At 38.4% G+C, this 24,317-nt stretch overlaps 1 protein-coding gene across 8 annotated transcripts in view; it reads left to right on the forward strand.

Annotated features, from left to right (window-relative positions):
• RIC8B (RIC8 guanine nucleotide exchange factor B) overlaps positions 1–24,317 on the forward strand; it is a 121,192-nt gene that overhangs the window by 24,691 nt on the left and 72,184 nt on the right. For all 8 annotated transcript variants that reach the window (XR_014295365.1, XR_014295366.1, XR_014295367.1 and 5 more), the window contains exon 3: positions 17,994–18,602. Coding sequence is in view for 3 of the 8 variants with exons in the window: in XM_082636575.1 (XP_082492701.1) it covers positions 17,994–18,602 (609 nt within the window). In the remaining 5 variants the exon portion in view is untranslated. The remainder of the gene's footprint in view (positions 1–17,993; positions 18,603–24,317) is intronic.

The raw sequence follows: 24,317 nt of genomic DNA on the forward strand, positions 1-24,317 counted from the left end.
CAAGTATTCTTCAGTATACGCAAATCAGTCAGTGTGATAAACCATATTAACAAATTGAAGGAGAAAAACCATATGATCATCTCAATAGATGCAAAAAAAGCTTTTGACAAAATTCAACACCCATTTATGATAAAAACCCTCCAGGAAGTAGGCATAGAGGGAACTTACCTCTACATAATAAAGGCCATATATGACAAACACCAGCCCACATCGTTTTCAATGGTGAAAAACTGAAACCATTTCCACTAAGATCAGGAAAAAGACAAGGTTGCCCACTCTCACCACTCTTATTCAACATAGTTTTGGAAGTTTTAGCCACAGCAATCAGAGAAGAAAAAGGAATAAAAGGTATCCAAATCGGAAAAGAAGAAGTAAAGCTGTCACTGTTTGCAGAGGACATGATACTATACATAGAGGATCCTAAAGATACCACCAGAAAACTACTAGAGGTAATCAATGAATCTGGTAAAGTAGCAGGATACAAAATTAATGCACAGAAATCTCTGGCATTCCTATACACTAATGATGAAAAATCTGAAAGAGAAATTAAGGAAACACTCCCATTTACCATTGCAACAAAAAGAATAAGATACCTAGGAATAAACCTACCTAAGGAGACAAAAGACCTGTATGCAGGAAACTATAAGACACTGATGAAAGAAATTCAAGATGATACAAACAGATGGAGCCATATACAATGTTCTTAGATTGGAAGAATCAACAGTGTGAAAATGACTATACTACCCAACAATCTACAGATTCAGTGCAATCCCTATCAAAATACCAATGGCATTTTTCAGAGAACTAGAACAAAAAATTTCACAATTTGTATGGAAACACAAAAGACCCCGAATAGCCGAAGCAATCTTGAAAAGGAAAAATGGAGCTGGAGGAATCAGGCTCCCTGACTTCAGACTATACTGCAAAGCTACAGTTATCAAGACAGTTATGGTACTGGCAGAAAAACAAATATAGATCAATGGAACAGGATAGAAAGCCCAGAGATAAACCCACGCACATATGGTCACTATCTTTTATAAAGGAGGCAAGAATATACAGTGGAGAAAAGACAGCCTCTTCAATAAGTGGTGCTGGGAAAACTGGACAGCTGCATGTAAAAGAATGAAATTAGAACACTCCCTAGCACCATACACAAAAATAAACTCCAAATGGATTAAAGACCTAAATGTAAGGCCGGACACTATAAAACTCTTAGAGAAAAACATAGGCAGAACACTCTGTCATAAATCACAGCAAGATCTTTTTTGACCCATCTCCTAGAGAAATGGAAATAAAAACAAAAATAAACAAATGGGAACTAATGAAATGTAAAAGCTTTTGCACAGCAAAGGAAACCATAGACAAGATGAAAAGACAACCCTCAGAATGGGAGAAAATATTTGCAAACGAAGCAACTGACAAAGGATTAATCTCCAAAATTTACAAGCAGCTCATGCAGCGCAATATCAAGGAAACTAACAACCCAATCCAAAAATGGGCAGAAGACCTAAATAGACATTTCTCCAAAGAAGATATACAGATTGCCAACAAACACATGAAAGGATGCTCAGCATCACTAATCATTAGAGAAATGCAAAACTATAATGAGGTATCATCTCAAACCAGTCAGAATGGCCATCATCAAAAAGTCTACAATCAATAAATGCTGGAGAGGGTGTGGAGAAAAGGGAACCCTCTCGCACTGTTGGTGGGAATGTAAATTGATACAGCCACTATGGAGAACAGTATGGAGGTTCCCTAAAAAACTGAAAATAGAACTACCATATGACCCAGCAATCCTACTGCTGGGCATATACCCTGAGAAAACCATAATTCAAAAAGAGTCATGTACCACAATGTTCATTGCAGCACTATTTACAATAGCCAGGACATGGAAGCAACCTACGTGTCCATCGACAGATGAATGGATAAAGAACGTGTGGCCCATATATACAATGGAATATTACTCAGCCATAAAAAGAAATGAAATTGAGTTACTTGTAGTGAGGTGGATGGACCTAGAGACCGTCATACAGAGTGAAGTAAGTCAGAATGAGAAAAACAAATACTGTATGCTAACACATATATATGGAATCTAAAAAAAAAAAAGTTTCTGAGGAACCTAGGGGCAGGACAGGAATAATGACGCAGACGTAGAGAATGGACCTGAGGACACGGCGAGGGGGAAGGGTAAGCTGGGACGAAGTGAGAGAGTGGTGTGGACACATATACACTACCAAATGTAAAGTAGATAGCTAGTGGGAAGCAGCTGCATAGCACAGGGAGATCAGCTCAGTGCTTTGTGACCCCCTAGAGTGGTGGTTTAGGGAGGGTGGGTGGGAGATGCAAGAGGGAGGGGATATGAGGATATATGTATACGTATAGCTGTTTTACTTTGTGATAGATCAGAAACTAACACACCATTGTAAAGCAGTCATACTCCAATAAAGATGTTAAAAAATATATATATATATAAAGTAAAATTAATAGAGTTAAGAAAAAACTATAACTTGACTAAGAACTCAGTGAAATTAAATGAGATAATTTCTCTCATTTGGCTAATTAAAATGCAAGAAATGATAATACGTCTGTATTTGTCAGGATTAACTTAATATATGTTTTGCATAGGTAGTGGAGAAGAGGGCTTTCTGAAAATAAAGACTCCTGCTTAAGTAGTAAGAGAAGCAGATTTGGCTGGTACTATGTTTGAAGAGAAATTAAAAGTTTTGACATGCCCATTTTTGCCCTCAGTCAAGAAAGGAAGGGTAGCTGATTGGTTTTTAAGTTTTCATTTACACCTAAGCTGTCTTTTCCATCTGTTAATGAACTCTTGATGATGCATCATGTCTTTCTCAGGATTGCTAATTAGCAAAGAAACTTGAGCCAAACTTACATAATTGTTGTTACTCTGAACTCTCTTTTCAGTCTTTTGGCAGGATCACCATGATATAGAACATAGCCAGAAGGATTGTATTACTGAAAAAAATGTACATGTGCAAGAAGGGGAGCTAAAGGTGAAATTTAGGAAGTGAGATAAAACCCCATTCACAAGGACAGTATTCATTAAATAAAAAGGGACAATTACTGTTGCTTCCCATACTACAAGTAGGAATAAAAACCCCAAAGTGTATAGATATAATATTAAACTAAATATAAATGAAACCAGCTGCGTGAATATTCATTTTGAAAATCTCATCATTAGATTTTTATAAAAAAATTCTAAATTTGACCTCCAGAATCCTCTCTAACCTTTCTTAAAAGCACATTGTAGATCCTGGCAGTAAGTCATTAATTGTTTAATGTTTTTGTAAAATACAATTTTTTTGATAGGTCTGTCTTCTGGAACTCACAGTATTGTTCTAACTGTTGAGTATAGTAAGCTTATTTTAGAATTTAATACCTCTGTCTTTTTCTGTCTTGTGTGAGTGTGCACGTGTGCACACACACACTCAATATGGCTGTACGCAGAGGGCAAAAGTTTAGAACTATCAGATTTAGGTGGTTGACCTTCAGCTCCAGTTAAGAACTAAAATTAGATCCATGTGGACTATATATCCAGTGACATCCATCAGAGAAGAATGTAGGCATAACCTTGAGAAGCCAGGGAGGCATCATTCAAAGGATCCTGCCTTAACTGTAAAATTGCTTTCACATTTGAATTTTTATCTTAAAAATTCATGTGATTTTTTGTATTGTGAGTTTTAACACATTTGTTTATTTTTATGTAGAAACTTCCCCACCCCCACCTTTGATAAATCTTTCCGTAAAGCAGTGGTTAAAGAGGATGCACAAGGATTGTCCTGTGACTTTAAGTATCCCTGGCACTGTGCCATATCTCCCGGATGTGCCTATTTTAAGAGCAGGGTCCTTATCCCATCACTATAGGAGCACTGGTTGATTGCAGTGAGAGCATAAATCGAGCATGTGGCTAACATTGTAGACATAATGGACAACAAAGTGGGGGTGGGATGGAGAATCCATTCTTACTAAAGAGAAAGTGGTAGACTGTAAGGATAGGTATTTCACTCCCACTACAATAGAAGAACAGAAACATTAAATAATAAGAAGAAGAAGTAGAAGTAGAACCATGTTTAAGGACTTAAGTCTGTTTATTTAAGGAGAAAAAAATCAGTCCTCAGTAATTCCTTTCACAGACCTAGCTTATCCCAGAATTGCTTTGAATGTTGGAGCACTCGTTTTTTATTTATTTCATCACCAGATATCAGTACAATGAAAAGAGAGTAGGACTGGGAGTCGAATAATAATCTTAGTCCCCTTTCCAATTGTAGCTTTCAGTGCTACCTTAAGAAAATCATTTAGCCTCCATGGTAGTCAGTTTTCATATCTATAAAATAAATATCCCCTAATGCTGTGTATGTTATTAGGTATTGTTTTCTGGAAGGATTCAAATAAATAAAGGAAATATCAGCTTTTAAAAGTTAACCAAGTTTCTTTTTCATAGTTCATCTGAGAATCTTTAATATTTTAATAAGTCTTACAAGTTTCCCAGACTTATTCTCTCACAAACCCCATGTTTTTAGTAGAACCTTTGCACTGCTCGTGTTTGTTGATATTAAGTAGTTATTACATCCCTTTATAACTCTTAATATTCTGGTTCTGGAAATTACACTCCTTTTTTTTTGGCTCCTTGACTCTTTTCTGGCCTGTAGTTATGGTAGGGTTACTGCCAAGTTGAACTCACTGCCTGTGCTATGTGTGTACTCTGCCCCTCTTTCCAACTTGAACTAGAAAGTTATTGCATTTTCCTGTTTCTTATAAGTAAAACAGACATTAGTTTAGTCCTTGTCTTTTGCACTGTTCACTTTCTCTGTTCACTGTTGTTTCATTTTTTATTTGGTTGTTCAGTCATTGGCCCTTTTTTTTTTTTTTTTTGGCTGCAACGGGTCTTAGTTGCGGCTCAGGTCTTACTTGTGGCACGCAGGGTCTTCATTGAGGCGTGCGAGCTTCTCTCTAGTTGTGGTGTGTGGGCTCCAGGGCGCGTGGGCTCTGTAGTTGTGACACACAGGGTCCAGAGAGTGTGGGCTCTGTAGTTTGCGGCGCACGGGCTCTCTTTGTTGAGGCACATGAGCTCAGTAGTTGTGGCATGTGGGCTTAGTTGCCCCGTGGCATGTGGGATCTTAGTTCCCTAATCAAGGATTGAACCTGCTGCGTCCCTTACACTGGAAGGTGGATTCTTTACCATTGGGCCACCAGGGAAGTTCCTAGTCATTGGCCCATTTTTATTCTAAGTTAATTTATGAATCTTTACCTGAACTTCACCAACTAATAATAAAGATTTTTGAAAACCTCTGTACATTAAATCCTTTTGGTAAGCACTGTTGTTGGAGAGAAAACTAGATGTCAAATGTACATGTAGGCTTATTATTTCAATCCGAAAACAAGCCTCTTTCAAGATACAGCTATTGGCTGAGATGTTTAATTAGAGGTCTTGTTCTTAGAAGTGTACAATTTTGCCTGTTACTGTGTACCATCCTCTCATTTAATAAACAACACTGTAACACATATGGTATTATCCCATTTCACACGTAACAAACCTTATGCTCAGAAAAAAACAAATAACTTGCCCAGATCTCACAGGTAATAAGTAGCAAAGTGAAGTCTGTCTAACTTGGCAACTCATATTCTCTAGTATACCATGTAGCCTCTTACTAAAGTGTATGGTAACACTATATATATAGCACCTACACTGTAGTTACAATGTATGTGCACATAAATTTATTTAGTATTTATTTTATTCTAAGGTAGCACATACACATTATCTCATTTAATTCCCTCAACAATCCTATGAAGTAGATACTATCATACCCATTTTATCTTGGCTTTATTAAATAGACACTTGGTGAGTTCTTAATGAGTGAATAGATGAACAACTGAACAATGAGCAAACAAACAACTTGGCACGACCAGGCCACGTTGGTCTAACTCTTGGTATTAGATATAGAGAGTAGCTGCTTAATCATTAAGGCAAAATATAATTTCTGTTACTTATGGAATGATGGTATAAGAGGTTCTGGATGGGGCATCGATGGAGCATGGTATTTCAAAGGTGCATTCTTATTTAAATTTAAAGCTAAGTTGTTGCAACAAAGGGACCCCAAGAAAGAAGTGGTTTAAGGACTAGAGGTGTTTATTACCTTTCCAAGTAACAGTCCTGAGGTGGTCAACCATGCAGATGAGCAGCTCTGCTCCATGTGTTTATTCAGTGACCCAGTTTCTTTATAAGTTTGTCAAGTCATGCTTTGCCATTGAGCGTTGTTCTAGCCTATATTGGGGCTGCCACTTCCAGGTTCTGGGCTGCAGAAGGGGACAAGAAAAGGGAGAAGGCATGCCCGCTGTCTTAATGACACAAACCTGAAAAGGGCATACAATGTGTCCACACACATTCTGGCAAGAGCTCAGTCCTATGGCCATGAAGAAGAGCTGAGGAGCGTGCTGTAGCTAGGCAGCCGTGAGACTTGCCACAGTTCTGTTACTATTTAAGAAAGGGAGAATGGATTTTGATGGACATCTATCACTTTTCACCACAAAGCCTGGCAATTAAACTCTTAGGAAGTATATTTATGAGGCTTTATATTATTTCCTCATTAGTCTGGGATCTTAGTTTTTCTGCCTTGATTATATACTAGAAGAAAACTTATACAGGATAAAATGCATTCGCTAGAACAGTGCTTCTCACATTATTTGTGATGAAGGACCAAGTTTTTTGTTTGTTAATTTTTCCCTAATTTGTGGTAGACCAGTACTTTTAAAAATACAATGAAAATGAATCATTAAAGAAATAATCACATCCTTGGATGTCATAGCAAAGTCAAATCACTATAAAGGTTTCTGAATACATACTTTCAACTTTTTACACCTATCTCAACTTACGAACCTATCTCAGCGTGGTCTGGGAACAAACAGTTTGTGAACTGGCACCAATCGGCAGATACTTTTCAGTAGTACTCGTCTCAAAAGGGTTTTCTGGGAACTTCCCTGGTGGCACAGTGGTTAAGGATCTGCCTGCCAATTCAGGGGGCACAGGTTTAAGCCCTGGTCCGGGAAGATCCCACAGGCTGCGGAGCAGCTAAGCCCGTACGCGACAACTACTGGAGCCTGTGCACCTAGAGCCCGAGCTCCGCAACAAGAGAAGCCACCGCAATGAGAAGCCCACACACCACAACGAAGAGTAGCCCCTGCTGGCCACAACTAGAGAAAGCCCACACACAGCAATGAAGACCCAACACAGCCAAAAATTAATTAATTAATTAATTTTTAAAGGTGTTTTCTAACTACCTCTTTTGGTTGCCAGAGTACAGTAGACTAACTATGTCTGTATTATAAGCAAAGACATTTTCTTTGTATGTAAAACTTGGCTTTCGAGGAAACCTGCACAAGCCTGTTAGATAGCCTCATCCACCAGAGGGCAGACAGCAGAAGCAAGGAGAACTACAATCCTGCAGCCTGTGGAACAAAAACCACATTCACAGAAAGGTAGACAGGATGAAAAGGCAGAGAGAGGGCTATATACCACATGAAGGAACAAGATAAAACCCCAGAAAAATGACTAAATGAAGTGGAGATAGGCAACCTTCCAGAAAAAGAATTCAGAATAATGAGAGTGAAGATGATCCAGGACCTCGGAAAAACAATGGAGGCAGAGATCAAGAAGATGCAAGAAAAGTTTAACAGAGACCTAGAAGAATTAAAGAACAAACAAACAGAGATGAACAATACAATAACTGAAATGAAAAATACACTAGAAGGAATCAATAGCAGAAAAATTGAGGCAGAAGGACGGATAAGTGACCTGGAAGACAGAATGGTGGAATTCACTGCTGCAGAACAGAATAAAGAAAAAAGAATGAAAAGAAATGAAGACAGCCTAAGAGACCTCTGGGACAACATTAAATGCAACAACATTTGCATTATAGGGGTCCCAGAAGGAGAAGAGAGAGAGAATGGACCCGAAAAAATATTTGAAGAGATTATAGTCGAAAACTTCCCTAATATGGGAAAGGAAATAGCCACCCAAGTCCAGGAAGCGCAGCAAGTCCCATACAGGATAAACCCAAGGAGAAACACGCCATGACGCATAGTAATCAAACTGACAAAAATTAAAGACAAAGAAAAATTATTGAAAGCAGCAAGGGAAAAACAACAAATAACATACAAGGGAACTCCCATAAGGTTAACAGCTGATTTCTCAGCAGAAACTCTACAAATCAGAAGGGAGTGGCATGATATACTTAAAGTGATAAAAGGGAAGAACCTACACCCAAGATTACTCTACCCAGCAAGGATCTCATTCAGATTCGATGGAGAAATCAAAAGCATTACAGACAAGCAGAAGCTAAGATAATTCAGCACCACCAAACCAGCTTCTACAACAGATGCTGAAGGAACTTCTCTAAGTGGGAAACACAAGAGAAGAAAAGGGCCTACAAAAACAAACCCAAAACAATTAAGAAAATGGTAATGGGTGTTTCCCTGGTGGCGCATTGGTTGAGAGTCTGCCTGCCGATGCAGGGGACATGCTTTCTTGCCCCATTCCGGGAAGATCCCATATGCCGCGGAGCGGCTGGGCCCGTGAGCCATGGCCACTGAGCCTGTGCGTCTGGAGCCTGTGCTCCGCGACGGGACAGACCACAACAGTGAGAGGCCCGCGTACTGCAAAAAAAAAAAAAAAAAGAGAATGGTAATAGGAACATACATATCGATAATTACCTTAAACGTGAATGGATTAAATGCTCCAACCAAAAGACACAGGCTTGCTGAATGGGTACAAAGACAAGACCCATATATATGCTGTCTACAAGAGACCCACTTCAGACCTAGGGACACATACAGACTGAAAGTGAGGGGATGGAAAAAAATATTCCATGCAAATGGAAATCAAAAGAAAGCTGGAGTCACAATACTCATATCAGATAAAATAGACTTTAAAATAAAGAATGTTGGGCTTCCCTGGTGGCGCAGTGGTTGAGAGTCTGCCTGCTGATGCAGGGGATGCGGGTTCGTGGCCTGTTCTGGGAAGATCCCATATGCTGCAGTGCGGCCGGGCCCGTGAGCCATGGCCACTGAGCCTGCGCATCCGGAGCCTGTGCTCCGCAATGGGAGAGGCCACAACAGTGAGAGGCCTGCGTACCGCAAAAAAAATTAAAAAAAATAAAATAAAATAAAATAAAGAATGTTACAAGAGACAAGGAAGGACACTACATAATGATCAAGGGATCAATCCAAGAAGAAGATGTAAAATTATAAATATATATGCACCCAACATAGGAACACCTCAATACGGAAGGCAACTGCTAACAGCTGTAAAAGAGGAAATCGACAGTAACACAGTAATAGTGGGGGACTTTAACACCTCACTTACACCAATGGACAGATCATCCAAAATGAAAATAAATAAGGAAACAGATGCTTTAAATGACACAATAGACCAGATAGATTTAACTGATATTTATAGGACATTCCATCCAAAAACGTCAGATTACACTTTCTTCTCAAGTGCGCACGGAACATTCTCCAGGATAGATCACATCTTGGGTCACAAATCAAGCCTCGGTAAAGTTAAGAAAATTGAAATCATATCAAGCATCTTTTCTGACTACAAAGCTATGAGGTTAGAAATGAATTACAGGGGAAAAAACGTAAAAAACTCAAACTCATGGAGGCTAAACACTACATTACTAAATAACCAAGAGATCGCTGAAGAAATCAAAGAGGAAATCACAAAATATCTAGAGACAAATGACAATGAAAACACGACAATCCAAAACCTATGGGATGCAGCAAAAGCAGTTCTAAGAGGGAAGTTTATAGCTATACAAGCCTACCTCAAAAAACAAGAAAAATCTCAAATAAATAATCTAACCTTCTACCTAAAGGAACTAGAGAAAGAAGAACAAACGAAACCCAAAGTTAGCAGAAGGAAAGAAATCATATAGATCAGAGCAGAAATAAATGAAATAGAAACAATGAAAACAATAGCAAAGATCAATAAAACTAAAAGCTGGTTCTTTGAGAAGATAAACAAAATTGATAAACCATTAGCCAGACTCATCAAGAAGAAGGACGAGAGGACTCAAGTCAATAAAATTCGGGAAAAAAACACAACAAATACAACTTTTCTCTTTTTAAAAATATTTTTAGAAATCAATACTATTTCTATACATCAATTATATACTTTTAGGACAATATATAAATCATGATAGATCATTTGAATCCTCACATACACATCATAGCATGTTTTGCTTGTTTCATAGTTAAAGCCATAGCTAATCCTAGTTTTACAGATTCATAGTGAAAAGCCTACCATTCTGGAGCTGGAAGAAGATTTCCTTGAAGAGTTTTAATGCATGTTATAGAGGAAGAAGAAAACCTAATAAAGTGACATGCTGAAGGTCACAGTTAACAAATGAGAGACAGCTATAGTATGATCATGGACTTACAGTGGAAATCACACTGGAGTCAGATGATCTCAATTGAGTCCTGGCCTTCTACTTCTTAGTTGTGTCCTTAGGCAGTCATTTAAAGAATCATATAGTAAATGTTCAGTAAGCATTCCTTAGATTGAGGAACATATATGAAAGTCTTTTTGTAAACTATAAAGCACATAAGCAAATAATATTACTATAATTATTAAAATTAGGAAGTCATCCGTTCTGATGCTAAGTCCACTGCTTTTTCTGAACTCTGCTGTATTTCATGCTAAAGACTTATTGAGAGCAGGAGTCGTATTTAATATTGCATCAAGTTAAAATTATGTTTATAAGGGCTCTATAGCAATGTGGAAAATGCTTATAATTACATTAAAAATTAAATTTAAGACAGGAAACAAGATTATATACACATGATGATTGTGACTGTGTAGGCTGAAGTAATATGCATGTTACTGATACTCAAATAGATTGACTAAGGATAAATCCTTCTGTCAGCTGCACATAAAATATACTAGGTAGTATAATTATGAATGTTTTTTCTATTTTCTTCAGTAGTTTGATGCATTTTACATTTTAAAGAACATATATATTTAAGTAATTTAAACTCTTCAGAAAAAAGAACTTTATATGAAGACAAATAATTTCTGCTGCTTGTATGAAAAGACTATTTTATGCCATGGGGCAAACCATCCTACCAGTACAATCACAAGAATAGCCTTTACTACTTCTCTCTTTCCTTCTTAGAAAGGAGAAGTGTCAAGACAACATTAATAGACTTCTACTAATGCTTTAAATTCAGGGAACTTCTTAGTGCAGTCAGTTTATACTTTGGGTGCTTACTGTGTTCTAGTTGCTCTGCTGAGGGCTACAAGGATTATGAAGAAATAAAACAATAATAGTCACAATTCAAAGAGTGCTTATTACGTCCCAGAGTCTATTTCACAACAGCCCTCTGAGAAGTAAGTGATATTATTCCCATTTTACAAATGAGAAAGTGAGACTCAGAGAAGTAAAATAACATGTCTGAATCACACAGTGGTGAAGCTGGGAATTAAAACCAGGTTTTTCTGATTGAGAAGCCACTATAGTACATTTTCTTCTCTCATAAAAGAAAGATGTGCTTTCCACCTTCAGAGAGCTTTTAGTAGTTGAGGCAAACTCATAAAAAGAAAACAGGAAGAATGTACTAAGCACCAATGATTGCTACAAATTTTGGTTTGGGTGTTCCTTGGAGGGGAAGAATGTTGGGGGCTGAAGTGGTTAGGAAGAACTTTATATCAAAAGTTAATTTTAAGCTTAGCTTTGTAGAATGGTTAAAACTTAAATAGTCAAAGAGGGAGAAGGACTCATGCAGGTAGATGGGGAGATGGTAAGAAAGCAAAAAAGCTCTATATGAGATAATTCGAAAGGAATACAACTAGAGAGGAGGCTTTGATCGGGGAATAATATGAAAGAGAAAACTCAAAAAGCAGGGTGGAGGATCTTAAATGCTAAACTGAGGACTTTGAGATTTTTACCTTATAGTAATATATAAGTGATAACCAGTACTGAGCACTTAACACATTCTGGGCACTGTTGTAAGTACTATACATGTGAGATGTCATTTAAGTCTTAAAGTAGGTGAGACCCAGAGAAGTCAGTAACTTGCCAAGGTCACACCATTAGAAGACAGTAGAAGATCCAGCCTTTGAACACAAGAAATTTAAATCCAGAACCCCTGGTCTTAATCACAAGACTGTTCTGGTTCTAGAATCTATGGTAAGTTGAACAAGTTTTAGGCCCAGGACCACTGATCTTAAGTAATACACTTCACACCTCTAGTGATTTTTAACATTTAAGAAAGGTAATATGACCAGATAATGACATCCCATTCCTATTCCTGCCACCCTTATACATCTTTAGGACAGTTGAGGAGAAGTTAAGGTATTTGTGTTAATGGCTTTCAGCTCTGCCTACTTTTCTGTGCTTATATGGTCAGCTACTGTCAGTTAACCCCTGGCCCCGAACATCCAAGTTATGTCAGTCCATTGTTGGTTGTAGTTTAGTGGTTCTCAGAGTGTGGCTCCTGAACCAGCAGCGACAGCATCAACTGGGAACTTGTTAAAAGTCCCAATTCTGGCCTCACTCCAGACCCACTGAATCAGAAACTCTGGAGGTGAGTACAACAACCTGTGTTTCAACAATCCTCACCTAAAGATTATCATACTAAGTGAAGTAAGTCAGAAAGAGAACGACAAATACCATATGACATCACTTATATGTGAAATCTAAAATATGACACAAATGAAGGATTGAGAACTTGAGATTAGCAGACAAACTATTATATACAGGATGGATAAACAACAAGGTCTGTTGTATGACGCAGAGACCTATGTTCAGTATCCTGTGATAAACCATAATGGAAGAGAATATGAAAAAAAAAATATATATATATAAAACTGAATCACTCTGCTGTACAGCAGAAATTAACACTGTAAATCAACTGTACTTCAATAAAATTAACAACAACAACAAGTAATCCTTTAGGTGATTATCATGCATGCTGAAGTTTGAGAACCATTACTGTAGTATACTCTAGGGTTTCCATTCCAGAGCAAACTACCAAAAATTTTTGACAATACCTGGTATTAACATTGAGAATCTCAATCTTGAGTCTCTGCTGCTGGGTCTTGCAGTCTAACTTTTTGGAAATAGCCATGACTCCTAAGCTAACGAGCATTTTAAAAGGGCTTTTCCTCAGCCTCTCTGAAGTAATTATACTTTGTAAGCACACATAAGCTTTGCTTTATGACTAGTTCATTCCTGAAAACCTACCTCTAAGGGAAAAGTTTTTAACTCAGAAGGTATTTCCATCCATTCTAATGGAAAAAAAATTATGTGTTCCATGGTTATCTAAGATACCAAAATAGTTTCAGATTTAAAAATATATCAGTTGAACAATGATAACAAGTTTGTATAAATAAATACTTTGAAAGTAAATAAAAACAGTTTGTACTTAAAATGTTATGTAATGATGATTTATTGTACTTGCAAAATGAGGAAGAAAAGACTTGATAGTGAGAGGTGGCTGGTGATGGAATACAAAGGAGTTATTCTTTGGAAGGGGTTGGAGAGTCAGGTGGTAGACTTTAAAGCTGGTAATCTTTGGGAGTTTGTGGTTATCTTGCACTTAAAAACAGCTGTAGCACACCTGGGCCAGCCACTGGGATACAGATGAAACATAGCCTCTGTTCTCAAGGAGCCTGGAAAAGGAGTGAGATGCCCCAACAGCTCACTCTGTAAAAAGGAACTAAGTGCTAGTTGGAACTAAGTGCTATATAGAAAGAAAGCAAAGGAGGGAATGGCTGGGGAGTCTTCTAGACCCCTTAGTCCTCAAATTAAACCTTAGCTAAGAGTGGGGTCCTGACTGGTGGAAATGGGGACAGGGTAGGCCATGCTGAGAGAATGGAAGGAGAAAGGTTCAGGACATATGGTCAGGGGATTGGGAGTCCCTTTGGAGCACTTGGAAAAGAAAGGAGAAGGGAGGGTATGTGTGTGATGGAGACAGCAGTAGGAAAGGGGGCACTGAGCTTATTTCAGCTGCATTCTGTGGGCAACAGAGGGCTATGGAAAGTGTTTGAAGAGAACAGAGCATGTTTTAGGAAGAGTAAAATCAACTGAAAAAAAGTTATAGCACAGGAAAATAACATTAGGGCAAAATAAAGGTGAAACAGGAGCACCTTTGAAACATAGAAGTCGTTTATGCACTCAACAGATGGAGCAATCATAAAGAATGCTACCTCTTCAGTGTTCTTGCTTGGTGTTCTTACGCAAAGCAGAACTTTCTGATTCATCCAGATGTGGTACATGGTTTATTTGTTCTTTGTTCTTTATAGTATTCTCTGAATAGAAATGATCGTATGGAGTACAGCGATGAGTGTGTCTGTTAACTATTCCTTTGTTATATTTTTATGTCTGATTTTTTTTTAAGTTGTAATACAAAAAAGGGAGGGGTCATTGTCCAAGAAGTGGTATTACTTTTCAAGGGACATTACAGCAAAAAGCTACCTAACTGTTGTCATGTGAGGCAAGTCTGTGATGAGAAATGACATCACCTATGATGAGTTTAAAACAACTATGATTGAAAACTGTGCTTAAAACAGTCTCGGTTGCTGATCTCCTGCAAGCCTTTAGATGAGGCAATTTTTAACTATAAATTTTATAGGCCTCTCTAATTTCTTTTATGTAGCCTTCTTATGTCCCAGGGTTTAACGGTCCATTTGGCTAATAGCCTTGGCTATGCCAGTTTGTATTCATATTTTGCTTTTTTTCTTTCTTGAGTCTGAAAGTGGAGGAAGAAAGAAGCCATATTACCCACATATTTTTTTTGTTTTTGGATTTTATTGTTGCTCTTGTTTTTGGTTTAGAAAGAAAAGAGCTAAAGATTTCTGTGTTTTAGGGGCTTCCCTGGTGGCGCAGTGGTTGAGAGTCCGCCTCCCGATGCAGGGGACACGGGTTCGTGCCCCAGTCTGGGAAGATCCCACATGCTGCAGAGTGGCTGGGCCCTTGAGCCATGGCCGCTGAGCCTGCGCGTCAGGAGCCTGTGCTCCGAAACGGGAGAGGCCACAACAGTGAGAGGCCCGCGTACTGCAAAAAAAAAAAAGATTTCTGTGTTTTATTAGATATGTAGAACTCCAAATTCACATATATAGCATTTTATAATATCATATTTATTATGTATTTCTTAACTAGGAATGTAGATAATTTTCCTCTTGGGTAAAATTGTATGGGAGCAAAGGTTATTTAACTCCACCACCCAGGAATATACCACATAGGAAATAGTATGTAGAAGGTACTTTTTTTTTGTCTTGGATGTGAAAGATCTGAAATTGGAGAAAATTTCCCACTTTTTATATTTTTAATAATAGGCACATTATACTTTCTTCCACCCCAAAACTGCATTCATGAAAAAAAATGCTTTAACAATGATATTAAAACATTAAATGGAAGTCCCTTCCAGTTATCGGGTATGTTAAAGGATAAAGTGGCTTTTTTTTTTTTTTTTTTTTTTTTGGCTGCCCCAGGTCTTAGTTGTGCCCTGCGAGATCTAGTTGCCTGACCAGGGATCGAACCCAGGCCCCCTGCATTGGGAGCACAGAGTCTTAACCACTGGACCACCAGGGAAGTCCCAGGGATAGGGTTTTTTTTTAGCTTGTTAGGTTAATTTCCTTCCCACCTCCATCTAGAGAGCATAGTACATTTAAAATGGACATTTCCGGGTTTCCCTGATGGCGCAGTGGTTAAGAATCCACCTGCCAATGCAGGGGACATGGGTTTGAGCCCTGGTTCAGGAAGATCCCACATGCCGTGGAGCAAATAAGCCCGTGCACCACAACTACTGAGCCTGCACTCTAGAGCCCGCGTGCCACAACTACTGAGCCTGCATGCCACAACTACTGAAGCCTGCATGCCTAGAGCCCGTGCTCTGCAACAAGAGAAGCCACCGCAATGAGAAGCCCGTGTACCGCAATGAAGAGTAGCCACTGCTCACCGCACCTAGAGAAAGCCCGCGCACAGCAACAAAGACCCAATGCAGCCAAAAATAAACAAATAAAATAAATAAATTTATAAAAAAATAAAATTGACATTTCCATAGCTGTTTGACTCAGATGTACTGAGAAGATGCACATGGCCTAGGATTCCTTCCAAGATCATAATGCTTGACCCACAGATAGCCTCTTTTTAAAAAAGTTAAAATCTGATGATAGATTAACAGAAACTTTGTAAAACCTTGTATTGGTCATAGTTGTTGTTGCTGTTATTTTTATAAAATGTAACAGGTATAGAAATGGTCAGCAGTGGAATGGTTATACCTGCTTACTGCACATATAAGGTTTGAGCTTCAGAGACCCAGATCTGCAGTTTATGGAGAAGAAAGCTGGACATTGAATTTTGAGAGAATTATCAGTGGTTCTTAAATTTGGCAATGACAGAAATAACTATTTTTCAAAAAATTCAAGATAGAGTACACTTTGTAATAGTGTTTATTTTTACTTGTTGACAGTTTGCTTTATTTATTTATGGCTGTGTTGGGTCTTTGTTTCTGCGCGAGGGCTTTCTCCCGCCGTGGCAAGCGGGGGCCACTCTTCATTGCGGTGCGCAGGCCTCTCACTACCGCGGCCTCTCCCACCGTGGAGCACAGGCTCCAGACGCGCAGGCTCAGCAATTGTGGCCCACGGGCCCAGCCGCTCCGCGGCACGTGGGATCCTCCCAGACCAGGGCTCGAACCCGTGTCCCCTGCATCGGCAGGCAGACTCTCAACCACTGCGCCACCAGGGAAGCCCTAGAGTACACTTTGGGTCCAAATAAAGAGTTGTTTCTGAGATAGTGGTAGCAAAATTTGGAACCAGGACTACTGCATATATTTGTGTAATCTGTGCCCTACACCAAGAGAACAAAGGGAAGCTTAAGATCCTGCCCACACTCTGAGCTTCCCAAGCCATGTGTCCTGGCACAGGGCTGCCCAGAGGAAGAGGGCTGTTTTGTAATTTGTCCACCCAGTAGGAACATTTTTTGCAGTTAGCCTGGAGAGGGGCACCTTTTTGCAGTTGACTCAAAGGCATCATATATGCTAGCTGAGCCTTCTTTAGAACCCAACACTTGGAATAATTTTTATCAGTGTTGTCAGCAAAAGATCTCTGGGGTCATTTGATGATTAAATGTTATTACACATTAGCTAAAGAGAGTTGTAAGGTTTAGAAAACATGGGACTACTGCAGTAGTACTACTCAGAAGAGATAGCACCGCTGAAACTGGGCAGAAATGCAGACTTCTCTAAGTCTTTTTATGAGAGCCTATACTTGTAGCCAATTGTGAACCAATTCTCAAGGCATTAATCTTTATTTCCAGGAGGGAAACGGCTATGATTCAGATGATTACCTTCTATCCTTATAGTATGTGTAGTCTGATGTTAAAAATTCATTGAGAACAAAGCCATGTAAGACATTTGAAACTAGTCAGTTTAAAAGAGAATAAGCGGGGCTTCCCTGGTGGCGCAGTGGTTGAGAGTCCGCCTGCCGATGCAGGGGACACGGGTTCGCGCCCCGGTCCGGGAGGGTCCCACGTGCCGCGGAGCGGCTGGGCCCGTGAGCCATGGCCGCTGAGCCTGCGTGTCCGGAGCCTGTGCTCCGCAATGGGAGAGGCCACAACAGTGAGAGGCCCGCGTACTGCAAAAAAAAAAAAAAAAAAGAATAAGTGATTTTATAGAAAGAATATTGGGCTGGAAATTAGGAAACCTATACTCTATCTGTTGCTACCCCACTAATTCACCCTGGCCCCATACAAGTAACTTAACCTTTCTGGCCCTCAATTTCCATATCTGTAAAGTAAAAGAAGTACACCAAATATAAGGTCTCTTTCAGTTCTAACATTGTGTGACTTTAAAAAAGTAAAAACCTTTTCTAGCCAGATCTTGAACTGCAATTAAATACATTGATAGAGAAACATTCTGTTTTAAATCACTTACGCTAAATAATGATTTTTTTCATACTCATTCTTGTTTTTCAGAAACTCTGTGAAGGCATATTTAAAGTCCTTTTAAAGGACATCCCAACAACATGTCAAGTGTCCTGCCTGGAAGTTCTCCGCATTCTCTCCAGAGACAAAAAGGTTTTAGTTCCTGTAACAACTAAGGAAAATATGCAGATACTGCTGCGACTAGCCAAGCTAAATGAGTCGGATGATTCTTTGGAGAAGGTGTCAGAGTTCCCAGTTATTGTGGAGTCATTAAAATGTCTTTGTAACATAGTGTTCAACAGTCAGATGGCACAGCAGCTCAGCCTGGAACTTAACCTTGCTGCAAAGCTCTGTAACCTCCTGAGAAAGTGCAAGGACCGAAAGTTTATCAATGACATTAAGTGCTTTGACTTGCGCTTGCTCTTCGTCCTGTCACTTTTGCACACCGACATCAGGTCACAATTGCGCTATGAGCTCCAAGGACTACCGCTGCTAACCCAGATCTTGGAAAGTGCCTTTAGTATCAAGTGGACCGATGAATATGAATCGGCCATAGACCGTAATGGACCTCCTCTCTCACCTCAGGAGACAGACTGTGCCATTGAGGCCCTCAAAGCTCTCTTCAATGTGACGGTAGACAGTTGGAAGGTGCATAAAGAGGTAAGGTTGAGAAGAATATTCTTATCTACTTGGAATTTCATTGGTTTGGGGTGTCCTTAGAGCTGCCTGCCAGAGAGGAATGCTAAGTAGGGAAATGGAAGAAGTTTCCAATTCCCTCATTGATCAGTTAAATGACTCAAGATACATTTCTTAACCATTATAACTCTTATTCTTCCCATTTGTGTAACACTTACCAGGAGAATAGGGTGAAGATTGACTACTGTTTTGTAAGATGCCAAATATAGTTCCTTTTCTGAGTTGTACTATCATGTGTCTTTTTTTTTTAAGTGCATCTTTCAGGAACAAGGTTTAAATGATGGATTTAAAGGGAAACAAAACAATGTGATTCATACAGGTATAGGCATTTTCATTGCCTGCAGTCTTAAAGAAACATAAAGATATTCAGGCAAGTTGAAATTGATCAATCAGAATTGATGTCTGCTCAGTAGAGTAAAAGACACTGTGTTTATCACCTATCATCCTAGTCTCCTAACGTATTACTCTGTAGCGTTCGATAACTGTCAGAAGTGTAGGACAACTAGACAGCCATGCTTATAACACAGTCCTAGAAAACAAGTATAATTATACCAGAATACGGGAAAGTTTATTTTAAACCACTTGACTTATTGCTAGACTAAGGTCCTTTTCTGTGGCTTGGACCTTCTAGCAACCCAAAGTGAGGCAGATTTGATAGTTTAAATTTGAGTACCCACAAGAACAATATGCCAAACAAGAAGCTTAGTTTAAGGAAGTCAACAATTTTAAGTAAACTGGACATAAACTTTTTCCCTTGCTTCTAGAATCTTAACATTTCACATTTACCCTCTCTCTTTCACCTTAAATAACTCATAAAATTTAGTGTCTGCCTTAAAAAAAAAGAAAAGAAAAGTATTTTGGTGCCAGAGCAAATTATCTTTTCTGACAATTGACTTTAGGACTTAGGCAGGCTAACATTTTGCTGTGTCCATTTGAAGCAGTTTTCACCATGAATAAAGATGTGTTTTTGCCAGCAGCCTACTTTGAAAGGATTATCTCAGTGCAGTGCTATAGTAGGAGTGTGCAGGCATCTGAGTTGTAAAGTGCAAATAGGTATGTATTTTGAAACCAAATATTTGAAGGTCAGTCCTAACAGCTGTTTCAGATGACTGTAGTATGGTCCGGTTTTCCTGGGACTTGGCAGAAAAAGATGTGGAAAGCCCACATGCTCCATTTATGCTTTGAAACCAAATATTTGGAAGTATTTAAAATGTTATGTCTCTATGCTTATTTGGTACCTTCTATGGTTATTTTTCTTACACTGTTTGTTTTGGTGTTTTTAAGTTCTCCATTTAGTTGCAAGAGCTCTTCTGAGACTGTTGGTTTGCCATTGTTGGAGCCCCTGTTATTTAAATTGTGCCCCAAATAGTAGCTTATGCTCTTCAGATTCCTGACAGAAAGGGTTTATAGTTCAGTGGCTACACATCAGCATATGTATGGAATGATATGTAATAAATATCAGTATATTGAGATTAGCCCTAAGTAGTGTGCTTCAGTTGTAATTAATAGCAGGGCTGGAAGAAGCTTTAGAAAATATTGAAGTGGCAAATACTTATTCTGTATTATAGAATGTTTATTTTCCAAAAGATACATGATAAAGGATCAGTAGTCGTGAAGCAGGCATCTCAACAGAACTCTTGTGAGTCATGGATCACTTTATACAAGCATTATCAAATGTGCCTAGTTAATATGACTCTGGGCTATTATTGAAGTTATAAGAAACTGTAAACAGTATTGAAAACAGGCCAACCCACTTAGGCAAGAGTGTGGGAAAGGTTATTTTAAACCACTTGAGTCTCCATAAGTCTCTAAATTCAAATTTTAGCGAGCATTTAGTAAATCAGTCAGTCAACAAATATTTATGAACAGTTGCCAGGTATTATGCTAGGCGTTGTGTAATATATTGGCAAATAATACACATAGTCTCTGCAGACTTCAGTTTTATTGGTGATATAGGTAATAAGTAAGCAAATATATAATTTAAATTGTGTTAAGTACTAGGAGAGAAACAGTACAATGATGGAGAATACTTCGTATAGTTAGAGAAGACCCCTGAAAGTCTCTCCTGAGATCTGAAGACTGAGAATGATTTGGCCATTTGAGTGGGAGTATGAAACATTTCTCAGAACTTGAACAGCATGTGAAAAGACACAGAAATCAGAACATAGAGTACTTTTTACTGAGGTATACATAACTTAGCATAAAGGAAATCTGTAGTAAGGATGTAGAGAAACTTGTCAGTAAGGGTCCATTTACCTGAATTTTAATATCTCCTTGATTGTCAGATTAAAGACATCTTTCTCTAGTTGAGCAAGCATCTAAAGAATTGTTAATACCTTAAAATACCAGCTGAAATAAAGGGATATGGAAAGCTTACTGTACAGAAGAATCGAACTTTAAAATATAGATTTAAAAATAATATTTTCCTTATTATGAAAATAATACATGCTAAATAATACTGCAGATCTAAGGGAAAAAAGCATACGAGCAATAAGAAAATACAAATTACCTATAAACCTACCATTCAAAGATAAGCCCTATTTGCATTTTGATGTATATCTTTCTAACCATTATTCATTGTGTAATATATAAACGTGTGTATATATATAGATATATATAGATATATATAAATACATATATATATTTTTTACAAAAATGCAGTCATTTTATCATCTTGCTTTTTTTTTCACGATAAATGTTCTTGAAGAGTAGTGGATTACATAGTGTGTTCCTTGAAGCCATAATGTTCCTAGGAGTAACCTCTAGGGATGAGTGGACAGTGTTTCAAGTTACCCACCCTTTCTTTAAAAAGAGCGCCTTTGGGGACTTCCCTGGCTGTCCTGTGGTTAAGACTCTGCGATCCCACTCCAGGGCGGTAGGGGTTCAATCACTGGTAGGAGAACTAAGATGGCACCTGCCCCACAGGCTGCACAGCATGGCCAAAAAAACCCCAGCACCTTTGATTGTTGCTGTTGCTATTGTTTTTCTTTAAATTTAGGTCGTAACTAGATTTCATTTGGGGTATAAAAAGAGTTCTGCAACCAAAAAAAATTTTTAACAACCACTTTCTTCTCGTATTTGTTAAAGATAATAAATCTTTATGAAAGAATACTCATAAGTATATGTATAAAAATACTTAAGAGTAGGGGCTTCCTGGGTGGCGCAGTGGTTGAAAGTCTGCCTGCCGATGCAGGGGGCACAGGTTCGTGCCCCAGTCCGGGAAGATCCCACATGCTGTGGAGTGGCTGGGCCCGTGAGCCATGGCCACTGAGCCTGCGTGTCCGGAGCCTGTGCTCCGCAACGGGAGAGGCCACAACAGTGAGAGGCCCGCGTACCCCCCGCCCCAAAAAAAAACCTTAAGAGTATTCCTTCATAAGGATCTATCAACCTTTAACAAATCCCCTATGTGTAAAGGTTTGTATTGTTTGCAGTTGTTTGCTGTTTTACATAGTAATACACGGTGAATTTTCTTGTTGTAAAATCTTTGTAGATAAATTCCTGAAATTCATGGGCCAAAGGGTTTTTCAAAACTTTAGGGTTTTTTGTGTATATCATATGTATTTAAATTTATATGTATTACCAAACTGACCTTCAGAAGAATAGTGCTGGTTTACACCTCTCAAACCCCCAGCATTTCACTTTTTAAAATCTTTACCTACTTTACAACTCAGTTGTCACAGAAAATGCAGTTGTTTGGTTTTGGTTTTAACTGTTTCAGTAGGTATTTTTATGACTGTTCATTTACAATTCACAAAAAAACAGAAAATTAGGGTTTTTTTGAGGTTTAGCAAATTAGTGTGATTTGTTCATTTTAGGTTCATGCCTCAATGTTAAATTCCTGCCTGGAAGCCAATGCCATCAAGCAGATTAATTCGGATATTCCTTTCCAATTCATTAGGAAATGTAGCTGGCCTTATTTCCACATGTGGTGTCAGTCTGTCTCCCTGCCTTCCTCCCTCTTTCTCTCCCTTTCCTGAAGGTAGTATGTTTAAAAAAGTCAAATTATTCCTTTTATAGGACCCCAAATCAATTCTAGAAAAGTTAATGGGAATGGTCTTGTCTTCTTCATGCTTCAGCACTTTGCTAAATCTCTCTGTTCATGGAGGAAAGCATGTTATTCTAGAGATTCCTTACTTATTAGCACATCCCTTCTGCAGTGCTTCCCTAGGTATCAATGCAATGTAATGAGAAAATACAAGGACCAACACACATGTTAGAGCCAGACAACCAAGTGCAAACAGAGAAGTAGTACAAGTATCTGAGTAGGCAAAGGATGCTATCTGAGTGAGATAAGACAGTGAGTATCTATAGGAGTTAATTGGGAATGTCACATTGTAACAGAAGAGATTAGCCCCATAATGATTTTAGAGACTTTGAAGGAAGTGTGAAAAAAGGACTTGACATTATTTAATTAAAAATAAAGCTTCACACTGTACCATGTTTTTTAACTGAATCATTTTTTCAACAAACATTTATTATTGAGTGCCCAGTATGTGCAAAGTTCTGTATTAGGCACACAAGATGCAATATAAAGCATCTCTGCCCTCAGAGAACTAACAGTCTCATAGGAAAAACAGACATGTAAACAGATGGATATATAACTGTCACATTATTTGCTATTCTTCTCTATATTTTCTATATGTTTGAAAATAAAAAATAATCAACTCAGAAATGTACAGACGCTACAAATGCCATATATTCTAGATCTTTGGGGGTATGTCTGACCTCACTGGCATAGTCTTTCTGCTAAGCAACATACCTAGCACAGCGTAGGTGTTCAATGAATATTTGTTTTATGAGAAATAAAATGTGATACAGTTTGCTATCTGTATAGTGGAAGTATATAAGAGAAATAGCCAAAGTGACAGGGAGGAGGGAAAGTTTATGATACCTTTTAAATTTTCAAAACTATTAATTTTTCTAGAAACCTAAAACATTTAATAACATTGTTTAGAGAGCAGATTCTAGCCTTTTTGGAGATACAGCACACTATTTTATAACATTTATATTTCCTTAATTCAAAAAAGCATTTATTACTTTATGCCCAGCACCATGTTAAATGTAAAAGGTGTGGAGGTGGAATACTTAATCTTTGCCTGTAAGGAACATACGCAATTTAGTAGGACAAATAACTGCAAAATGGCTAGGGTAAGACATAGGGTGAAATACTACCTGATGTATAGCTATATTTCCAAGTAAGAGTGCATGTGTACATTTGTGTGTGAGTGTGTATTTGTGTTTCACTTTGTGTAGACTTGAAATTGAATTTTCATAGGACAAGTTTCCTAAACCTTCTTGAAGTAATGAGAACTACCCTGGGATAACAAAACCAGTTTAGGACTCATTGGTGTGAGGTATTCTCCTTTCAGACTTTTTTCTCAGGCATTGATTAGGTCGGTTGAAACGTTGAATGAAAAGGTATGAGGATATCGATACCTTTACCAAACAAAAGTGAAAATCTTCCACAGGTTGCACAGGAGAAGAAAGCAATAGTACAGTAGTGGAATCTATGAATAAGAAACAAAGCCTGTATAAAAAGATCCGCCCCCACAACAAAGATCCCAAAGAGCTTCATGAGTTTTTACCTCTCTTTTAGTGTTAACTCATTTTGATTTCTACTGTCACAACAAGCCTGCTTGCTTTCTCTTTCTTCTTCCTCTCTTTGTCTTAGGGATTTTT

Source organism: Mesoplodon mirus (genome assembly GCF_964341445.2).
Source record: "Mesoplodon mirus genome assembly, chromosome: 11".
In the NCBI taxonomy this organism is placed as follows: domain Eukaryota; kingdom Metazoa; phylum Chordata; class Mammalia; order Artiodactyla; family Ziphiidae; genus Mesoplodon; species Mesoplodon mirus.